General features: G+C 39.9%; 2 protein-coding genes across 4 annotated transcripts in view; both read left to right on the plus strand.

Moving 5' to 3' along the window:
- Window positions 1-11,690, plus strand: part of LOC122555511 (ATPase MORC2-like) — a 97,794-nt gene extending 86,104 nt beyond the window's left edge. The window contains exons 21-25 of the mRNA XM_043701535.1: window positions 1,103-1,223; window positions 1,684-1,818; window positions 2,837-2,930; window positions 7,169-7,357; window positions 11,661-11,690. Coding sequence (XP_043557470.1) covers window positions 1,103-1,223; window positions 1,684-1,818; window positions 2,837-2,930; window positions 7,169-7,357; window positions 11,661-11,690 — 569 coding nt within the window. The remainder of the gene's footprint in view (window positions 1-1,102; window positions 1,224-1,683; window positions 1,819-2,836; window positions 2,931-7,168; window positions 7,358-11,660) is intronic.
- Window positions 11,691-21,502: 9,812 nt separating this feature from the next.
- LOC122555253 overlaps window positions 21,503-22,000 on the plus strand; it is a 47,259-nt gene continuing 46,761 nt past the window's right edge. For 2 of the 3 annotated variants that reach the window (XM_043701048.1, XM_043701050.1), the window contains exon 1: window positions 21,503-21,670. In XM_043701048.1, coding sequence (XP_043556983.1) covers window positions 21,584-21,670 — 87 coding nt within the window. In that variant the 5' untranslated portion in view covers window positions 21,503-21,583. Of the gene's footprint in view, window positions 21,671-21,891; window positions 21,988-22,000 lie in introns of those variants that run through there. The other variant, XM_043701049.1, reaches the window with a different exon arrangement.

Consider the following 22,000-nt stretch of genomic DNA (forward strand, 5'->3'; position numbering starts at 1 on the left):
AACAATTACATGTTTGATATTAGAAAGTGTATAGATTGCATCATTTTCAAATCCTGATTGACCAGTTTCAATTATTTCAATTGAAATCATTTGTGATCATCCTACTGGGGAGATGGTAGTTTGTGGTAATGATTCAGAAGCACAGATTAATATTCTGGGGGTATGGATTCAAATCATACCACTGCAGATAGTGGAATTTGCATTTCAAGAAATCCAGAATAAAAAGCCTAATGATGGCCATGTAACCACTGCTAAATACTGTAAAACCCATCTGGTTCCTTCATGTCCATATTAGGGAAGGACATTTACTGTCTTTACCTGGTCTCGCTATATGTGCTTCCAGACCTGAGTCTTAACTTCTCTCTGGGCAATTAGGAAGGGACAATAAATGTTGGCCTTGCCGGTGACACTTACATCTTGTGAATGAGGATGACCTGTGGGTTTCAATAGAACTTTGTAGGACTGTTGGTTCTGTCAGTGTGATTCACAAATGCTTTGGCGATTTTCTGAGAATTTGCAGGCACGTGTGGTTTTCAGGTGGATTGCAGGAAATGTGGGAGTTTTGGGAGGGATTGGCAGCTCATATTTTTGAGGGATGTGTTGTGAGACAGAGCTTTCAGAAGGATTGCAGATGTGTTTGAAATTGAAAGATAGTCAGTACAGGTGAGCATTCTAAGGTTTTTGAGGGTTTTTTTCAATGTAAATGTTTTTCAGTGTTGGGTTGTGGTCATCTTCCCATAGCTGGATTCACTTGGACAGAGGGAGGTGACAGCTTTCGGAGATGCCACTATCCCAATTAAGTTGCCTCCCACCTTCAGGCTCACCACCTTCAGAACCAGATGAGTCCATCACATGAGATAAATCAAAATTGACTTTGAAAAGTTTACATGGTGAAATCAGCCCAAAGAAACATGAGAACTTCTCATTTAGGACTGACTACTGTTTTATTCTGAATCAAGAGCACTCTAGAGATGTCTATGAATTAGTTGCAAACGTTGGAGTTGTCAGTAATGCAAAATCCTGTATCACTACCTGTGAGTGGTGCACCATTTTTAAAATCACCTGCATATGTGATAATCAATGTATACTCATTAAATTATAGGTGACTACATGGCACAAGCATTAGTAAAGAAGGAACCTCTGAAGGATGGAGTTAGTGTTGAGTCCATGTGTTTCCATTGGGAAGTAAAGGAAAATATAATAGTTTCTTCTGGTAGTGAAAGGTGAGCAAATTGTCAAGCTTTTAAGATAATGCAACAGATTGGGGATGGACATACATTCAATGTATTACAATCTTAACATTTTTAATGGAAACTTTAAATATTTATGCATTCCACTTTGAGTTCACATTTTTTAAAAAACCATATGTTAGTTATTCATACAAGCTATGTACTAAATATTTTCTTTCAATTGAATTTCTTTGCATCCAATTTTAAACCATGCTGCCGTCTCTGTTTACTTGATGTGATGAAAAGAGGATCACATGAATAGGAAAAGTGGCTGATTTTGTGTGATGGGTTTGTATTGTATACAGTCATCATGACAAAGTGCTGATTGAATTTTTTTTGTCTCTTTACTTGTAAAGTATAATACTGTAAATGGAAAAAGACTAATGTGTGAATGATCATCAAATGATTGAAATTTCACCATTTTGTTGACGGCACATTGATAATTATTCCTTAGTTTCCAGAGCAAATGTGTGCAGGATGGCAGTACTGGTGGCTCATTTTCTGCTCCTTGCAGCATAGCAGACCATGTATATATTAAAAAGCCTGGTATCAGTAATGAAACAGTAGAAGGAATTGTATCCAGTTTTCGGTAGGTTTTTTTTTAAAAGTTCCAATTTTTAAATTGCTCAAATAATGTCTCAAATTAAATTTCAATCTGTACCATCATTATTTCATATAAATAACCAAGTTTCAGGTATATATAAAGTGTTCCAAAAATCTTGTTTTTTGTCTCCCGAAGTGCTAACAAGAAAATTATACAATAATTCAGAACTTAAGTTAAACATTGAAGGTCCCACAACATAACTGATGGCATTTTTATATTGTACTTGATTTAATTAAACTATTGAATATTATATTTGTCACTCAAACAAAGCAAATAGGAGCAGGAGCATATTATGGTGAATTGGCTATGCTAAATTGTGTTCAGGGATGCGTAGACATTAGTCAGGAGAAATGTAGTGTAATAGGGTGGAGGAATGGATAATGATAAGATACTCTTTGAGGGTCAGTGTGGACTCATTGGGCCAAATGGCCTGTTTCCACACTGTAGGGATTCTATGATTCTATTATGTACCCCTTTGAGCATTCTCCAGTATTCAATAAGATCAAGTCCTGTCCTCTCCATAAATTCTACTTCATCATATTCTTGAATGAAAGAAAACATTTTCCAGGTGCTGGAAATCTGAAACAAATTAAGAAAATACTGGAGAATCTCACCAGGTCTGTCAGCGTCTGTGGAGAGAAAGAAATAAAATTAATGTTTCAAGTCTAATATGACTTCTTCAGAACTGAACAGAATAAAACCGAGTTAACTTGCTGCTAACCGTATTTTTGTCTTGACAGTTGCTACAAGGACTTCTATTCTTAATTTTATTTGTACCCTCATGTCTATCTATTTCAGTCTCTGAATATACTCAGTGATTCTACTGCTTTGTGGGGTAGGTGATTCCCAAGATTCACAACCCACTGCGCAGAAGACATTTCTCCTCTTCACGATCACAAATGACTGACATTTATCATGAGACTATAACCTCTAATATTGTCTTTTAAATAAATAATAGTTATCAGAAGAAATAACTAACAGAGGACTTTTTTTGATTGTAAAGGAATCTCCTGAGTCACTTCTTACCACCAAACTATCATATTTCAAAGGAGAAGCTTAATTGTATGGCAGCAGAAGAACTTGTTACTTTCCCCATTGTAAGTCTACTGTTATCAATTTACAGTGTATAACATATTACATTGAAAGAGACCAGCTTTCCATAATCAATTTCTATTGTATAGTGTTAAAAGTTAGTTTCTCTAGCCATTTTCTGTAGTATATATAAAAGTATTGGGGTTGAATCTTACATTTTTATTGCTGAGTGCGAATTACATCCAATCTTTTGGAGGAATTCTCACCATGAGGCCCAGTGAGATCTCTCATCATATCTTATCAAATACACCTCATTAACTACCCACCCTGTCTCTATGGATCTATCACATCCTGTTCTATCCCCATCTTGCCACATGCCTGCCATTTCCCAGACCAACTCCATTCTGGATATCTACCAAAGGACAGGCATCCAGTGCAGCCATGCCATCTTTGAGATGCTACTCTGCATGTGTACATTGGCAATCCAGCACTGTCCCTTACCAGCAACCTAATGGAACTGCAGCCAAAATAAAAGCATTCTCCCTATGGCACACATGGCTGACGCTCTCTCACACATACTACCCCATTCTCTCATTTAGTTGCCATTTAAACAACACCCATCATTTGCCTGTCCTTAGATGCCATCTGAGGCCTAGCTCTGAGGCCCCAGTACTTTTTCCCCAATGCCCACTGGTCATCTGTATGTTGCCATTGTCCTTAGAGGAACATCCCATGGAGGAAGGCATTTGGACAAATCCAAACATGAGTTTTATTGTTAGGCAGCAAAAGGTAACACAAAGGAAACAAATGCAGGCTGCAATTTGCAACAGTGTGATCTAAATTGCTGGCACTTCAACCTTGACTGTTCAAACATGGTCTTCAATACACAGTTAGAATCTACTAGAATTGTGTGTCAGTCAGGTTACGTCTGCCTGCTGGGGTCCAGACCTGAACTCCAAAATCCACAGGAGCACTTCCTCCTCCTTAATGTCCTTGTCCTTCTCCTCAGAAGTCAACTCGTTTCTCAGATCACATCACCCTCATTTCTGCTAGAATTATACAGAACACAGCATTCCAGGATGGTGCGACACACATGTTTAGGCTGTACTACCCGTGCCCAATCTAGGGTGCAAAATCTGACCATAAGCAGTCCCTATTATTTGCTCCACCACAGTCTAGCATGTAATACATGCATCGGTTTGGTCAAGGTCCTATGTCAACTGAGTAACCAACACACAACATGCAGAAGAGTGCATGCTGCACTCTAACCTCTTTCCCATCCTAGACTCACCTTAATCATTCCATTTTCCATTGCATTGCTAAGGGTCCATTGTTATACTTTCATGACCTATGATGTCTTTCATCACACAGCACCTTTGGAAATTCCACAAGTGATGCATTGCTTTTGGCTCGTACTCACCTCCTTTTAAGTCATTGCTGCTAACTCCTTCATTACTGAGATGACAGTGCTTAGTGAGCACCAATGACAAAGTTGCAATCCATCTTTAACCAGTGTTGACACAGAAGTATGTTCACTACAATGCATTGTGCTTGTGCAAAGAAATGTTTACAAATGAGATGAAGCAGGAGTTTGCAAACCCAAGTTTCATGTGTTTGCCCCTTTTGAATCCTCACATCCAGCAAACATGGATCCCATGTTTTTGCCCATCAAAGTGACATTGACATGACACATTCCGGGTGTTGTCCAAATGACTTTTTAGTTGCAGTTTTCAAGAGCAGCAAAGGATAGCAGAGAATACAGCTCATGATGGACATAATCAGCACCAGGCTCTGTCTGGTCACCAAGCAATACTACCCTCTGCCACCAAAAGCCTGCATACCCCTTTTACCTCACAGTACCCCAGAGGTCACTTTCATCTGCTGTCTAGCAGGAAGCTTGCTACACTGCTTATCAAAAGCAGACAAGGCAACATGAGAGGCTCTTCCTGCCAAGACAGGCTTAATCAGATCTGTCGTCTGATACTGACACAAGTCTCACGGTAGCCCACATTTCTCAGACCCCTTAAAATTTACCCATGTCTTTATAATCGCATGATGTGGAGGAGCCAGTGTTGGACTGGGGTGTATAAAGTTAAAAATCACACAAAACCAAACTCCACAGCTATTTGATGAAGAAGCAGTGCTTCAAAAGTTAGTGCTTCCAACTAAACCTGTTGGAATATAACCTGGTGTTGTATGATTTTTAACTTTATAATCTCAGACTAATGAGCCCAGCAATTAACTAAGGCGATGCCTATGAAAGGGACCTTTTGGGTTTCAAGAGAAAATACCTAATTAGCTTTCCATTAACAAGTCTCACAACAAATGGGGACTTTCTGAAGACATTCATTATACTGAGTGTGTTGGGAAATCCAGTAGAGTACATCTGAATTGAGTGGGGGAGGATGTAGCAGGAAGCCAAGCTTCCCTTCAGAAACAATTTTGTGAAGTTTCCATTTGCCATCTTGGCAAATGAACAATATTTAAAAATGCTTACTCTTTTAATTGATTAAAATTCTTTTTTCTTCAGGATCCAGATTAAGCCCTAATAGAGTCTTTTTCTCAATTCCAATCTCCAAATTGCACCATATATCCACCAACCAAATCCAACATCTCACTGAAAATCTAGCAAATGAGAATTTTGAGATTTATTGCCCTGCTCTTACCCTCACATTTGTGGTTATGCTGAGGGTGTGTGATGGTTCTCTTATTTGATACATAAGTTAATTGCACAAGTGAAAAATGTGAACTATATTGTACTAGTCAAGAAACATTAAAACAATCTTCTTAGAAATACCAGAAAGAAAATTTCAGCCTTTTTACCCACAATACCCTTACAGGTACTTGTACGTCAGTGAAGAGTTGCCACTATCTCCATATGATTACTCAGCTAGCAAAGGTTTATTTGGGTTCCAAATGACAAATTTCTGCGTGTTTGTTCAATGCAGTTTTCTTTAGTTAATGCCTTCTCGAGAAACCTAAAGCTGCGATTTCAACTCTTTATTCATTTGTGTTTACTAAACTTGTCTTCAATGGTGCATAAGATGTCTTGTTCATTGATACCACCGTAGCCTCCTTCTTCTGGGGCTTTCTTTTCACTAACACCTAAGTAAACTCAGAATTTTTCTGACTGCTGGGACACTATGTCACCTTTTGTTATAAAACCATAAGTTATCTTGAGAATGTGACTTAAAAGAAGTTCTGGGGGATTTACATATTAAAGAACCGAAACCAGCAAATCCATTCTAAAAGATGAAAGACTTATCTATGTATTAGGTTTGTTCAATATATATCATTTCAGCTGCATGAGACTGTAATCTTTTTCTATAAATTCTGTGTCTTATGGTCTTGCTTCACAACCACTTGATGAAGAAGCAGAGCTTCAAAATCTGGGGCTTCTAAATAAATCTGTTGGACTGTAACCTGGTATTGTGTGATTTTTAACTATTAGTAGCAGCATCTCTGCTGTTGTACCTCTTCCTCCTGCCTGAACCTGCTTCTAGCCCCTTTTTTTCTCTCTCTTTCTCTCTCTCTCTCTCTCTCTCACACTCACTCTCATAACACAACTCAAGTCAGCAAACCCTTGGCTTGTTAGTCATTTAGTGTAAATCACATGACTTCTGATAAAGACTGAACTCCTGTTCAAAGTTAACTTCTAACCTTTTAAAAAACAAGTCTCAAAACTGAAAGCAAAGATTGATCTTTCCTCCATTTTAGAGCCAAAATGCTCAAACTAGAATTAGATTACTTAGATTACTTACAGTGTGGAAACAGGCCCTTCGGCCCAACAAGTCCACACCGACCCGCCGAAGCAACCCACCCAAACCCCTACATTTACCCCTTTAACCTAACACTACGGGCAATTTAGCATGGCCAATTCACCTGGCCTGCACATCTTTGGACTGTGGGAGGAAACCGGAGCACCCGGAGGGGACCCACGCAGACGCGGGGAGAATGTGCAAACTCCACACAGTCAGTCACCTGAGTCGGGAATTGAACCCGAGTCTCTGGCGCTGTGAGGCAGCAGTGCTAACCACGGTGCCACCGTGCCGCCCATGTTATGAACCTTCTTCATACTTCAAATCTGAATTGTGAAACAACATCTCTCCATGTATACATGGTTTTATTTTTAATAGTCACAAGAGATTCAAGAATCCCTTCCTATTTTGATTTTCATTTCCCCCTTCTGCGATCTTATCTTAAATTTTGAATTCTTGGGTTTTAAACTTTAATTTTAAACTTCACAAACTTTTAACTGTTTATTTGTTGGTTAGCTAACCATTGTGTGCTTATCTTTATGTAGCATCACTATTTTTTCAATTATGAGAAGAGTTTAAGAGAACGACTCCAATCTTCATCTGAAAATGTGATCACAAGAACTCAGGAAATGGAGCAGAAGCTACATCAGGCTGTAACAAAGCTGATAAAAATTAAAGAGAAGTTGAATATTTATCGACAGCTCACTGTGCAATTATTGAACAAGGTTCATACTGTATGTAAATCCTGAATACTTCTATTTATTTTCTCAAATTAGTAGTAATTGCATTAATTTGAAAGTATCTTTACTCCTGAACTCATGCAATACTAAAGGGGTAGGCAAATAAGGAAATTACGGATAGCAGGCAAGAACAGAAAGAAAGCGAATTAGTGATGATAAGTGCTAAAAATGATAAAATGGGAAAGTTGTGCTAAATGCAACCCATATAATGTAATAATTAGTCTAGGAGTACATGAGAATGGGTGACTCGTGTCATAACAGGACCAGCTGTGGGGTAGGTAAAAACAAAAATGAAAGGATGGAATCGGACTCTAAATTTATTGACTCAGTGTTGAGTACCAGAAGCAACAGGGTCCCCAAGCAGAAGATGAGATGTTCTTTCTATTTGTGCTGAGGCTCGCTGGAACACTGCAGAAGGCCTACAATAGAAATATTGGCATGGAACATAGTAGTATGTTGAAGTAGCAGGCATCTGGAAACGCAGGGTCATTTTTGTGAACAGAGCATAGGTATTATACAAAATGGTCACCCAGTCTGTGTTTTTTCTCCTCGATCTAGAGCAGACCACATCATGAACAGAAAAATACAGCAGAGAAAGGCGAAATTCCCGGAAAAACTCAGCAAGTCTGGCAGTATCAGTGGAGAGAAATCAGAGTTAACGTTTTGAGTCCCGTGACGCTGAGGAAGGACCCGAAGCATTAACTTTGATTTCTCTCCAGAGATGCTGCCAGCTCTGCTGGGTTTTTCCAGCAATTTCTGTTTTTGTTTCTGATTTCCAGCATTCCTATTATTTTTAGTATCTGTTTAGCTAACATAGTAGACTAGACTGAATAAAGTACGGGGAAATTACTGCTTCACCTGGAATGTTTGTCTTGGGCCTTGGATGGCGAGGAGAGAGGAGATAAACAGGCTAGTATTACACTTGATTTGGTGTTTCATCATTTGATAGTTTTTAGTACAGATTATTCTGCGATAACGCGTGTTTCGTCAACGCGCATTTGTTATAATGCAATTGACTAATTGGGGAAACTGTTTCTAAAGCATGAGCTTTTAAAACATGTGTTGGCTGCACTGTGATTGTATGGGAAGGTGTGATGGGTGTGTGAGGAGATTTTGAAAATCAAGAACTGTACCAGAATGTACCAGAAGGAAATGGTCCCTGTGGAATAATGACAAGTATGTGTCTGGTTGTGGATTCCCATTGGAGGTGACAAAAATTCCGGCTTACAATTTTTGGATGTGGAGGTTGATGAGGATGGTAAGTGAGGACCTGGGGAGCCCTATCATTGTTGTGGTAGGAAAGTGAAGGATGAAGACAAAAGATAGGTTGAACATGGCTACGGTGCTTGTCGACCACAGGAGTGGGGAATCGTCAGTTGAGGAAAATAATGGACATTTCTGAGGTGGAAGGTAGCATCAACAGAAAAGATAAAGGTGGAGAAACTGGGAGAATGGGACGGAGTCATTACAGGAAGCAAGGTGTGAGGATGTATAATCAAGGTAACTGTGGTAGTCAGTGAGTTTGTAGTGTATATCTATGGATGGCCTATCCCTAGAAATGAAAACAGATGCTGAGGAAGGAAATGCAGGAATCAAATGGACCAGGTGAAGGTGAGGACAGGCTGGAATTTAGAAGGAAAATTGATCATTTTTTTCCAATTCCAAATGAGAGGGGGAAGCAGCACCAATGGTGTCATCGATGTTTTGTTTAGATTAGATTAGATTACTTACAGTGTGGAAACAGGCCAATCAGCTCAACAAGTCCACACCGACCCTCCGAAGAGCAACCCACCCAGACCCATTCCCCTACATTTACCCCTCCACCTAACACTACGGGCAATTTAGCATGGCCAATTCACCTAATTGGCACATTTTTTGGACTGTGGGAGGAACCCCATGCAGACATGGGGAGAGTGTGCAAACTCCACACAGACAGTTGCCTGAGACAGAAATTGAACCTGGGTCTCTGGCGTTGTGCGGCAGCAGTGCTAACCACTGTGCCACCCACCATGTATTGGAGAAAGATGTGGAAAGGGATATGAATATGATTGGAACAAGAATGTTTCATACATCCAACAGGGGAAGAAGCTGCTTGACAGTTACCTTCCTCCAAATGCTCTGCTTAATTTTAATGAACCTAAGCTATGCTACAAACGTCGCAGATATTTCTAAAGGTCCAGTATTTCTTTTCCAGAATATATAATTATCCACTTAATATATAGAAAGTATGATTAATTAAAGTTGTAACAGAAAATCTTAGAGACAATTTACTAATTTTACAATCATATTACCAAACAATGCAAATCAAGTAGGTAAATATATGACCATACAGGTGGTTCTTCAAGAACATGATGATTGCATTGTTGTGCAAGCCCACATTATAGAAAAATTGCAATTTAGAAACAGCACTTAGTGTTGGCAATGTAATTGCATTACAGCCAACACAAGTTTTAAAAGTCCAGTGTCTCCAGTTTGTCAATTGCATTACAGTGAATTTGCTTTGACGAAACGTGCAGTATAGCAGAACGATCTGTACTAAAAATCATCAAAAGATAAAACACTAATTCACATGGAATTCATTTTGATGTATGTGAAAATATTCCAGAATATCTAAGAACATATAGGAATATTTAAGAATAGCTAGGAATAGAACATCCAACATTGAAAGTATAATTTACCTTAAAGCTCTGGACAAGGAAGATAACTTGCTCTGGTGAGAGAACATATCATTTGATCTGAAGGTTCCAATTACTTTTGTAATTATTTGTATTATTTGGATTTCTTCTTTCTTGCAAGTTGGCAAACAGCTGTGTAGGTTCCTCCCACTGTTTTTGTTGCTGTATCATTTAGCATTGTTTGTGAAGGTTCCTTTGTGAAGTTGTGAACATGTACCTAGTCAATTTATTGTGATGGTTATAATCTTGTACAGATATCTTTTTCATCTCTCACTTATTCTTTTAATCTTAAGAATCCTTTGTCAACAATTTATCACTGAAGATGTTCCATTTGTGAGTGTTTTCTTATTATAGTTTCTATGATATTCATATAATAAGGATCTTTACCATCTCACATCAGTTGGGTGATTCCAGTATCCCACCAGTAATTAACGGCTTATTTTCATGGATATGTGCAGTATTGCCATTCTCTTTTCATATCTTTTTTGGTGATTAAACTATTGTTAATATTTTTGTGATGTTTATACTTGACTAATAATGTCCGTGTTGTCTCCATGTCCGTTTATTTCCTAATTTCAAAGCAGACCTTCCTGGCTTTTTTTCTCCTAGTTGCAAGAATATTTCATGTTTAACTCCTACATGAATCTTTATCTATTTGCAAGAATATTTCATGTTTAACTCTTACATGAATCTTAGTCTCTGTGTCCTATTTAATTAGTTGTACTTAGTTCTTAATCAAACCTATATTTGTAACCAAATATATTTACAACTGACTAAGCCAGCATTTATTGCCCATACCTAATTGCTCAGAGGACAATAAAAGTCAATACATTTGAGAGTTTAGAGTCACTTGCAGGCTAGGCCAGGTAGGGGAATGGCAGATTTCCTTCCTTTAAGGATATTAGTTGATCAGATGTTTTTTTTAAATGACAATGGTCAGTTGGTTACAACGTCTCCATTAGGCCAGTTTTGAATTCAGATTTCCCTATCTGTCCTGCTGGTATTCAAACCCAATACATTAGCTTGGGTTTGGATTACTAGTCCAGTGTCATTATGACTACACCATTCCCTGATTCTGAGTGCCAACAGTAGTGCCCAAAATCTGCTTTCTCCATCAGAAGTCAGGAAGTTCATGTACTCCAGTTTCCTAAATCGCAGTCCATCACTTGCTAATTAACTTTGATGTACTGTATTTATTACCTCCAAATAACGTCAGCCCAGGAAAATTAGCTGCAATATGAAGAGAGTGAGAAGAACACTGTTTATGTCCGACACATTTTAAATCAATTCATCTAAGTCGTGGCATTTGTGACTTTACAAATCAGTTTTACCAGCAGAATCACGCAATTGTGGGCGCATGCACTGCACTCTAGTGACAGTGCTGGCAAACACTTCTCTGACCTTTTGAGGTCAACTCTATTGATGTTTGCAGGGTCAGAGGAGTTAACAAACTTAAGTATTCTACACAGTCACCTGGACTGGCAAAGGTGTTTGGGAATCCTTTTGGAAAGGAATGATATTAAATGTAAAAATAAACCACGTACATTAGAGCTAAATTTGAATGTCATTTTTTTCTTGAAAGGTTTCATGTAATATTCTGATTTTTCTCTTTTTTTCAACAGCCAGTTACAAAGCAATCTGAAGATAACTGAATATTTGGAAGAGTTTCTCAAAACTTTGGAAGAGGAAACAAATCTTCAAATGCATTCCTTGGAAATTTTTTCCAGTTATTATCAAAGTGATTCATTTGATTAGCAAGGCTAAATAACATAAGCTAATATTAAGGATTGTCTTAAGTTCACGAATTTTCGAGACAAACACATTTAAGTCTCCAGCAGGAAGAAATGGAACAAAATCAATCCTTTTCTTTACAAATAATTTTTTTATATATCAGAGAGGACCATTATATGACTCAAAAATATTACCGCTCTGCTGCTTTTCATCTTATTTTTCATGCTATTTGAATATGTGCTATATGAGTATGTCAAAATATTATATTTGTTTAAGTGTTTAATGGTTTAAATGTAAGACTTAGCCTAATCTTTGACTAGTAAAGCTCTGAATCATGTTGAAAACTAGAATATTTCGTTAATCCACACTTACTGCCTGTAATTTTGTTAACTAAGGATAGCTGAAACTTCAATTTAGCTGCTGTCAAAATATCCTGTATTTGACTCTTGATAGTTTAAAAATGGTTTGGGATGATTGGTAACACTGGACTATCAGTGCATAGTTAAGATTTCAATGTACTTATTTTTCTGTTTTTCAAATAATGCTCAAAGGAAGTTAGAATTTTTTGTCATTTTAGAAGGAACGTACTAGTTTTCAGTTAAATAATAAAATCAAACGGGGTTTCTACCTTATAAGATGTTTCGACTTGTTGCTGTTTTTCAAATATTGTTTGCCATGTTGGTCGAGAGAATTAAAAAAGAAATGATTCTACCTTTGACCTCAGAATTAACTATTTTTTTCTTCTGTCAAATATATCACATTCATGATAACAGCCATAAATGGCACCAACAACACATCCGAAGATTAGTTTGACAGGTTGGTACTACTTTTAAGTACCAGATTAAGAAATGTGAAGTCATCAATTTCTGTAGGAATAAGAGTAAAAAGGACTGTTATTTGAATGGCAAATAATTACAGCATGCGGCTATGCAGAGGGACCTGAGTGTCCTTATGCATGAATCATAGACGTTTGATCTGCAAGAGCAACAGGTAATTAAAAAGGCAAATGGAATTTTGTCCTTTATTGCTAAAGGGATTGAGTTTAAAATCAGGGAGGTTACGTTACAGCTATATAGCATGCTGGTGAGGCTACACCAGGAGTACTGTGTGCAGTTTTGGTCTGTTTACTCAAGAAAGGATGTACTGGCACCAGGAGAGGTGCAGAGGAGATTCACTAGGTTGATTCTGGAATTGAGAGAGTCGGTTTACGAGGAAAGAATGAGTAGACTGGGATTATATTCATTGGAATTTAGAAGAATGAGAGGGGATCTTATAGAAACATAAAAATTATGAAGAGAATAGATAAAATTAAGGGGAGCAGATTTAGAAACAAATTGAGAAGAAACTTCTTCTCTCAGAGGGTTGTTAATTTATAAATAAATTAAGAGTAATGGAGAGAGGATGGGTAAGTGGAGCTCAGGTCATGAAATGATCAGCCATGATCATATTGAATGGCAGAGTGGGTTTGAAGGGCCAGAAGGCCTAATCCTGTTCCTAGTTCTTACATTCTAAGCGTATCTTACTTGGAAATCAACTCCTATCCTACCTTCTCTGTTTCTTGTCCGTCATTGACAGTAATTACATGATTCTGCCCTCTGGAATTTTTTTGATGATACTGATCTATCTGTTCCGACATTTGAAAATGTTCTCAACTAAACCTTCTGTCACTGTGAAGACCATAGAGTCATAGTCATATAGCACAGAAACAGACCCTTTGGTCTAACTCACCAAATTTTTCTCTTGTGGACTAAAAATATGGAATAGTTGCCACTTTAGATCAAGGAAATGGTGGAAGAATATGTTGCTATTTAAAAATTAGTTTCTGGACCTAATCGTGAGTTGTGTCTTCACTGTTACTGTATTCAAGTAGAGGGGAACATGTTAGACACTTTGGCTATGTGTGTCTGTATTCAGGGTAGTTTTGGCCAGAGATGATCCTTTGGTTTTGATCATTTGCTGTGAGCTCAGCAGAGTAAGTATCTAGGTCTCTCTCTCTCTCTTCCACCTATGCGGAGAAATAACAGAAAATTTAAGAGTGGCACAGTGATCAGCACAACTGCCTCACATTGCCAGGAATCCAGAATTGATTCCAGCCTGGGGCAACTGTCAGCATGGAGTTTGCATGTTTTCCCTGTGTATGCATAGGTTTCCGTTGGATACTCCGATTTCCTTCCATAGTCCAAAGATGTGCAGGTTAGGTGGATTGGCCATGCTAAATTGCTCAAAGTGTTCAGGGATGTGCAACCTAGGTGGGTTATCCATGGTGTAGGTCTTGCTGTGATGCTGTTTGGAGGATTGGCGCAGACTCGATGGGCTGTATAGTCTCCATCTGCACTGTAGGGATTCTGTGATTCTAATCTTCTTAATGCTGTTATAGAGTCATTGAGATGTACAGCACGGAAACAGACCCTTAGATCCAACTCATCTATGCTGACCAGATATCTTCACCTAATCGAGTCCCATTTGCCAGCACTTGGCCCATATCCCTCTAAACCCTTCCTATTTTTCTACCCATCCAGATATCTTTTAAATGTTGTAATTGTACCACCACTACTTCCTCTGGCAGCTCGTGTGAAAAGGTTGCCCTTTAGGTCCCTTTTATATTTTTCCCCTCTCACCCTGAACCTATGCCCTTGAGTTCTGGACACCCCCACACCAGGGGAAAGAGCGTGTCTATTTATCCTATGCATGCCCCTCATGATTTTATAAGTCTCCATAAGGTCACTCCTCAGTCTCCGACACTCCAGGGAAACACCTCTGGAGTTTAGAGTCAGAGGTGACTTAATTGAAACAAAATATCCTGAAGGGACTTGACCTGATGGATGTGGAAATAACATTTCCTCTTGTGGGAGGATCTAGAACTCAGAGTCATAGTTTAAAAAAAGGGTTCCAATTTAAGATATAACTAAAATAATTCTCTGAGGATTAGAATCTCCTGTCCTCAAAAGGCAGTGAATGCAGATTTTAAAATATTTTTAAGACAGAAGTAGATTCTTAATTACTAATAAAAGACTAACATTGAAATGCAGGAATGTAGAGTTGAAGTTAAATCAGACCAGTCACGATCTCATTAAATGGTGGAGGAGGCTCAACGGTTGAGTTGCTTACCTTTGTATATACCTGCCACACCAAGGGTTCCTTCTAAGACTTTCTTAAGACCTACTTTATGATTTTCAAGGACTACCTTTTGGTTTTCAGAGACTCTTTTTTATTCTCACTAACTCCTTTAATAGGTGCTGTAGTAAAAATCCTGAAGGGTTCTGCCCGAAATGTCGACTGTCCTGCTTGCCTGATGCTGCTTGATCTGCTGAGCTTATTCCAGCTACAAGTTTTATCAACTCTGACTTTTCATCAACCGCAGTCATCACTGTCTCCAAGTATCATTACCTGCCATACATGGGGAATATAGACACACAAAGGGACTGGAAGACTTCGACTACATTCTCAATTTTTACTGCTCCATTAAATAATGACAAAATGCACAGAGAAGGGATCATTTTAACACACAATAAACTTAACAATGCCAGTAACAACTCCATAATTTTTTTTTCCATTATAGAGTACTTCTTACACTGGTTCAATTTTTTTTTAGGAAGGTACCCCATTGACTTCTTTATTGCTTATTCACCATCTCGTGATAAGACAGCACCCAACCAAAGCCATTAGCATCAATTGCCTTTTCAAAAGGATTAGTAAAGTCAGGGGCAGTCAGTAATGTGTTATTCATTAAGATTGCCTTCAGCTTCTTAAAAACCATTTGGTTTATTAATTTCAACAGGACCAGGTAGATAATTGCAGGAAGAAAGTTCACAGTAACTGGGAGTTCAGAATGAAGTGTCACGGTCTAAGGATACAAGATAAGCCATTTATGGTTGAAATGTAGAGAAATTTCTTCATTCAGTGTATTAAGCCTGTGGAATTTTCTATTGTAAGTTTTCAAGGAATTAGACATAGTTCTTAGGTTTAAATGCATGGGGAGAAAGTAGGAAGAGGGTATTGAGATGATCAGCAATAATAAATGGTGGAGCAGAGCCAAATGGCCTACTCGTGTTTCTGTTTTCAATTATTTATGTTTCTAATTCTTGCTAACTCGAGTGGCTTGATATACCTAGTTCTTCTTGTATTTCTTCTAATCCCAAACGATATGTCAATGTAAATTAGCTCTGGCTTCTTGGCTTTTTACAGAAAATTCCATTTTTAATTTGTTTGCCAATTTTATCGCTTTTGCATTGTTTTTCAAGACTTAACTAATCAGGAATACAACTTCCATTTGTGGATGTATTTAGCTGCCTCCACTGCCATCATATCTAATAGGAGACATACCTTGTTTCTCATACTATCAATTACTGAAGACTCATTTCATGTTAAATCTCACGTTGTCTACACTCAAAAATCTTACATCGAACCCCAAACTTTTGTTACAAAGACAAAGGAAGAGTGGTTTGGTGATAAATTCATTGTTTCGTAAGCAATCACAAATAATTAAATTCTCAGTTGAATCAGTAGAGTTGTTCAATCGTTTGACTTTGACAAGACACACACCAGATTGCATTAGTAAACAGAAAAACATTTATTATAAACAAACGTATTTGTTAACAAAAGGAAAACATTAACTATTGCTTTCATTCTCAAATAGGACATATAAGACGGACTGGTCAGCAGAAGTGTCATGGGGAAGGGGAAATAAATGGAAAAAGTAACAAAATCTTTGATCGAGACCAAACTGCAAAGGGTCAAATTAGATCATTTTCTCATTGCTCTTTTGGTTTTTGGCAATAGCACGTTGATGGATGATCTTAAGTTCAGTAGTTGGTCAGTTGAATCTTGGTCTTTCCCTGAGTCAAAAATCACACACCAAGGTATAGTCCAACAGGTTTATTTGAAAACATTAGCTTTCAGAGTGCTACTCCTTCATCAGGTAGCTGTGGAGCAGGATCATAAGACACAGAATTTATAACAGAAGATCTCAGTGTCCTGCAACTGAAACGACATATTGAACAAACCTAGATTGCTGTTACGTCTTTCATCTTTTCGAATGGTTTGCAGGTTTTGGTTCATTAATATGTAAATCCCAGAACCCCTTTCAGTCATGTTCTCAAGATAACCTAAGGTTTTATGAAAAAAAAGTGACATCTCAGCTCAGACAATGCATTAAAGGTATTAGGTTAGAGTCTGTCTGTATCCCAATCTTAAGCCAGACTGATTCTATTTCAAATGTAGAAATTTATAAAATGTTACATGGATTGACAGCTTGGGACATTGATTGCCTGCAGACTGTGTGCATTTTGAATAAAATAGAAGGTATCTGCAATTACAAATCTGAAAATGCAATTCATCCCGTAGACTTATATGTGTATGTGCACGCATGTGAGGGGGTGAGAGAGAGTGTCAGTGTGTGCATATGAGTGTGTGCATGTTTGGTAGAGTGTGTACGTGAGTGTGATGGAATATAAGCCTGTGACAGGGTGTGTGGGGGAGTGTATGTGTGTGTGTCTGAGAGAGGCTGTGTATATGAGAGATGGTCTACGTGAGTGTGTCTATCTGTGTGCTTGTGTGTATAGTGCGGTGGGGTCATCTGTATTGTGACATGAACCCAAAGTCACAGTTGAGGCCATCCTCATGGGTACCAAACTTGGCTATCAGCCTCTGCTCAGTCACTCTGCATTGTTGCGTACCCTGAAGTCCGCCTTGGAAGATGGTCACCCAAAGATCCGAAGCCGAATGCCCCTGACCGCTGAAGGGCTCTCCAACTGGGAGGGAACATCCCCATCTAGTGATTGTTGAGCGGTGTTCATTCATTGGTGTTGTAACGTCTGCTTGGTCTTGCCAACATACCATGCCTCTGGGCATCCTTGACTGCAGCTTATGAGATAGACAACTTTGGCCAGGTCAATCAAGTTTGTGAGACATGATTTCCCATGCACAAAGCCATGCTGACTATCCCTAATCAGTCCTTGCCTTTCCAAATACATGTAGATCCTGTCACTCAGGATTCCCTCCAACAACTTGCCCACCACCGAAGTCAGACTCACTGGTCTATAGTTCCCTGGCTTTTCCTTAAATAGTGGCACCACATTAGCCACCCTCTAGTCTTCCAGCACCTCACCTGTGGCTATAGATGATACAAATACCTATGCAATGGTAGTATCCATGTCAACACACTGACATGTCTTGAAGTGGTTGCCATGGCAGTGTTGCAGGGTGTTGTGGTCGATGTTGTCCTGAAGGCTGGGCAGTTTGCTGCGAACAATGGTCTGTTTAAAGTTTGGCAGTTGTTTAAAGGTGAGATGTGGAAGCGGAGGGAATGTCTTGGGCAAGTTGCTCATCCTCATTGATCATATGTTGCATGGCGTATTTCTCCACTCCCGGGAAGTACTTGACAATGAAAGTCGCATTCCCTGTCTGTCTCCTGAGGAGGTCATTACGTTTTCTCGCTGTGACACGTCCAAACTGGCGATCGATGAGTTGAGCATCATACCCTGTTCTTATGAGGGTGTCCTTCAGCAACTTCAGGTGTCTGTCTTGTTCCTTCTCATCTGAACAGATCCTGTGTATGTGAAGGGCTTGTCCGTAGGGGGTGGCTATTTTAATATGTTTAGGGTGGAAGCGAGAGAAGTGCAGTATCGTGAGGTTATCAGTGGGTTTGGAGTAGAGTGACGTACGTGATGTAGATGCATGTGTCCAAGAATGAGAGAGATACTGAAGTGGTCCATAGTAAATCTGATGGTGAGATGAAACTCCTTGATACCACAGTGCAGTTGTTTCAGTGACTCCTCGCCATGGGTCCAGAGGAAGAAAATGTCATCAATATATCTAGTATATAGTGCTGGTTGAAGGTCCTGTGCAGCAAAGAAGTCTTGTTTGAACTTGCGTATGAACATTTTGCCGTTTTGGGGTGCAAATTTGGTTCCCATACTGTTCCATGTGTCTGGATGAAGAACTTGTTGTCAAAGGTGAAAACATTGCGGTTGAGGATGAAGCGGATGACTTGTTGGATGGTGCTTGGAGATTGGCAGTTGTTGATATTGAGTAGTGAGCCTGTCGCAGTAATGCCGTCATTATGGGGTACGCTGGTGTAGAGTGCCGAAACATCCATTGTGATGAGGAATGTTCCTGGTTCGACTAATCCATGGGTGATGAGTTTCTGAAAGAAGTCTGTAGTGTCGCGACAGAAGCAGAGGGTCTCCTGTACAATGGTTTTCAAGATGCCTCGACATAGCCAGAGAGGCTCTCGCACACAATTCCGTTGCCTGACACGATGAGACAACCAGGTAGGTTGGTTTTGAGTATCTTCGGAAGGCAGTAGAAGTCCCCCATGTGAGAAGTATGTGGGATGAGGGTTTGTAGGGAACTCTGCTAGACTGGATCAAAATTCTTCATCGATCTGTTTAGTTCACGGGTGTGTTCTTTGGCCAGATTGGTCAGTAGTCTCCTGTAGTGTTTCTGGTTGTTCAGTTACTCGTACACTTCCTTGTAGTAGTCTGTTCTATTCTGAATGACGATGGCTCTTTCTTTATCTGCTGGTTTGATGACAATGTTGTGCTTGGTTTTGAGAGCATGGATGGCATTGTGTTGGGATCGGGTGACATTTTGTTCTACTTTTTGGGTGCAGCTGATGAATCTGGCATTTACAGATTTCCTGACAGTTTGAGCATACGTGTCAAGCCCAGGGCAGCAGCCCACCTGTGGGGTCCAAATCAACTCCTTCTTTGGTTGCTCCACTACAGTCATCTCTCTGATGACTGTTCCGGTTCATCTGTTGTCTCATTGGGATCGCTGCTGACATCTTGGAAGAATTCCCGGAGTCTCATTCGTCTGATGAATTTTTCCATGTCTGCCACAAGACTAATAGGGTCAATTTTGGTGGTGGGGCAGAAATTGAGTCTTCGGCTAAGAACTTCAATCTCTTCCGATTGGAGGGTGTGTTCTGATAAGTTGACGATCGATTTCCCCATGGTGTGAGGGGACAGCAGCCATCATGTACGCAGCAGGTACTCATGTGACTCGGCCAATGTTGTCCATCTTATACACTACAGGCAAGGATGCCCCAAGGCATGCTTCATTGGCAAGACCAAGCTGACACTATGACAGCGGTTGAATGGACACCATGCAATAATCACCAGACGGAGATGCTCCCCCCACCCCCCCAGTCGGGAACACTTCAGCGGTCAGGGATATTCGGCTTCGGATCTTTGGGGATCATCCTCCAAGGTGGACTTTGGGACATGCAACAATGCAGAGTGACCGAGCAGAGGCTGATAACCAAGTTTAGTACCCATGAGAATGGCCTCTGCCAGGATCTTGGGTTCATGTCACACACACTCAAGTAGACTCTCTCTCATACACACACACATAGACACCTCTCCCACACTCACACCTACACACATTCTCTCACAGGCTTACACTCCATCACACTCACGCACACACTAGCACACTCTCACATGCACTCAGTCACAATCTCTCTCTCTCTCTCTCTCTATCTCACATGCACACATATAAGTCTATGGGGTGAATTGCATTTTCAGAACTGTATTTGCAGATACATTCTACTTTGTTCAAAAAACACACAATCTGCAGGTACTCCATCCATGTAACATTTTATGAATTCCTACCTTGGTCATAGTGTATGGCTTATAGTCTGGCTCAAGATTGGAATACAGACAGACTCTAACCTAACACCTTTAATATATTATATGAGCTGAGATGTCACCCTTTTTTATAAAATCTTAGATTGTCTCGAGAATGTGACTGGAAAGTTCTGGGATTTACATATTAATGATCCAAAACCTGCAATCCATTCTTAAAGATAACAGCAATCTATATTTGTTCAATATATCATTCCAGTAGCAGGACACTGAGATCTTTTGCTAGAAATTCTGTGTTTTATGATCCTGCTCCACAGCTACCTGATGAAGGAGCAGCACTCTGAAAACTAATGCTTTCAAATAAACCTGTTGGACTATAACTTGGTGTTGTGTGATTTAGATTAGATTACTTACAGTAATCTAATCTAAATCACACAACACCAAGTTAACTTTGTCCACCCCAGTCCATCACCAGCACATCCACATCACGGTTACCGGATTTAGAAGTCCTTTTCAGGGTCTTTTTATCCATTTTCAGGATTTGGGTTTTCCTAGGTGTTCAATTTGGGTGCATGTTTGCCCGCTCTGTGCATTTTGAACATTGGTTCAGACCCAGCTTATTCAAGTCACAAACAGCACATTTTTGATGTTCAAACATGACCCTGACCTTTTGGGGTAATTATCTTTTTGAATTCACTGCCTTGTTCTCAACGTGCACTGAAGATCAAGCGAGGTTTGAGGAACAGCACCTCAGCTGTAAGTTAGGGATCTGACTGACTTCTGGACTGAAACTGGACTTTTTGACCAATTACCCCCATTTTGATTATTTTTGCCATATTTGACAAATATGTGCCTTACCAGTTATCCCTGTTTGTCTTTCACTTCATGAAGGAGAATGTGAGGACTGCAGATGCTGGAGATCAGAGCTGAAAATGTGTTCACTTCATGACATCTTTTTGTCATTCCCTCCACAGTTCTCCACTGTCTCCCCTGCCCCAGCATATAACAACTGAAATCTCCAATCTGTAAATCTGAGGGAGTTCCATTCCAACTTAAACTTTAATCAATGTTTCTCCCTCCACTGATATCATTGCATTGCATTATTGCATTTCTCGGTGCGCTTTCGAGTACGGCCGGTGCCTGCTGTGACGCGTGTCCGTAGTGAGCCAATCAGAGGCGGGCTTCCTCGGGTTTGAATGTGACGGCCGTTAGCGGAGTTGCTCGGCGTCATGGCGGTAGATGAGATCCGGGTCTGTGAGAGACTTAAGCGCAATGGCTGGAAGTTCAGGAGGACAATGGAGCGAATATTCCAGGAGGTAGTGAGAAGCCCGGTGCTGCCAGACGGCCTGGGGCCCGCTGGCGCTTTGAAACGCGCGCGAGTCGGTGCATCTCTGCTGCCGTCACGGCCACATTGTGCGGATTGGCAGCCGCTCCCCAGCGAGTGGGGAGGACGTCGGGGTCAAGACTAGAGTAGTGCTGGAAAAGCACAGCAGGTCCGGCAGCATCCGAAGCGAAGGAGCGCTTCATCAGGAATTTCCCTGCTCCACGGATGCTACCTGACCGCCTGTGCTTTTCCAGCACCACTCTAATCTCCAGTATCTACAGTCCGTCACTTTGGCCGTGGAGGACATCGGTGAGAGCATGGG

The sequence above is a fragment of the Chiloscyllium plagiosum genome, chromosome 12, assembly GCF_004010195.1.
Source record: "Chiloscyllium plagiosum isolate BGI_BamShark_2017 chromosome 12, ASM401019v2, whole genome shotgun sequence".
Taxonomy (NCBI): domain Eukaryota; kingdom Metazoa; phylum Chordata; class Chondrichthyes; order Orectolobiformes; family Hemiscylliidae; genus Chiloscyllium; species Chiloscyllium plagiosum.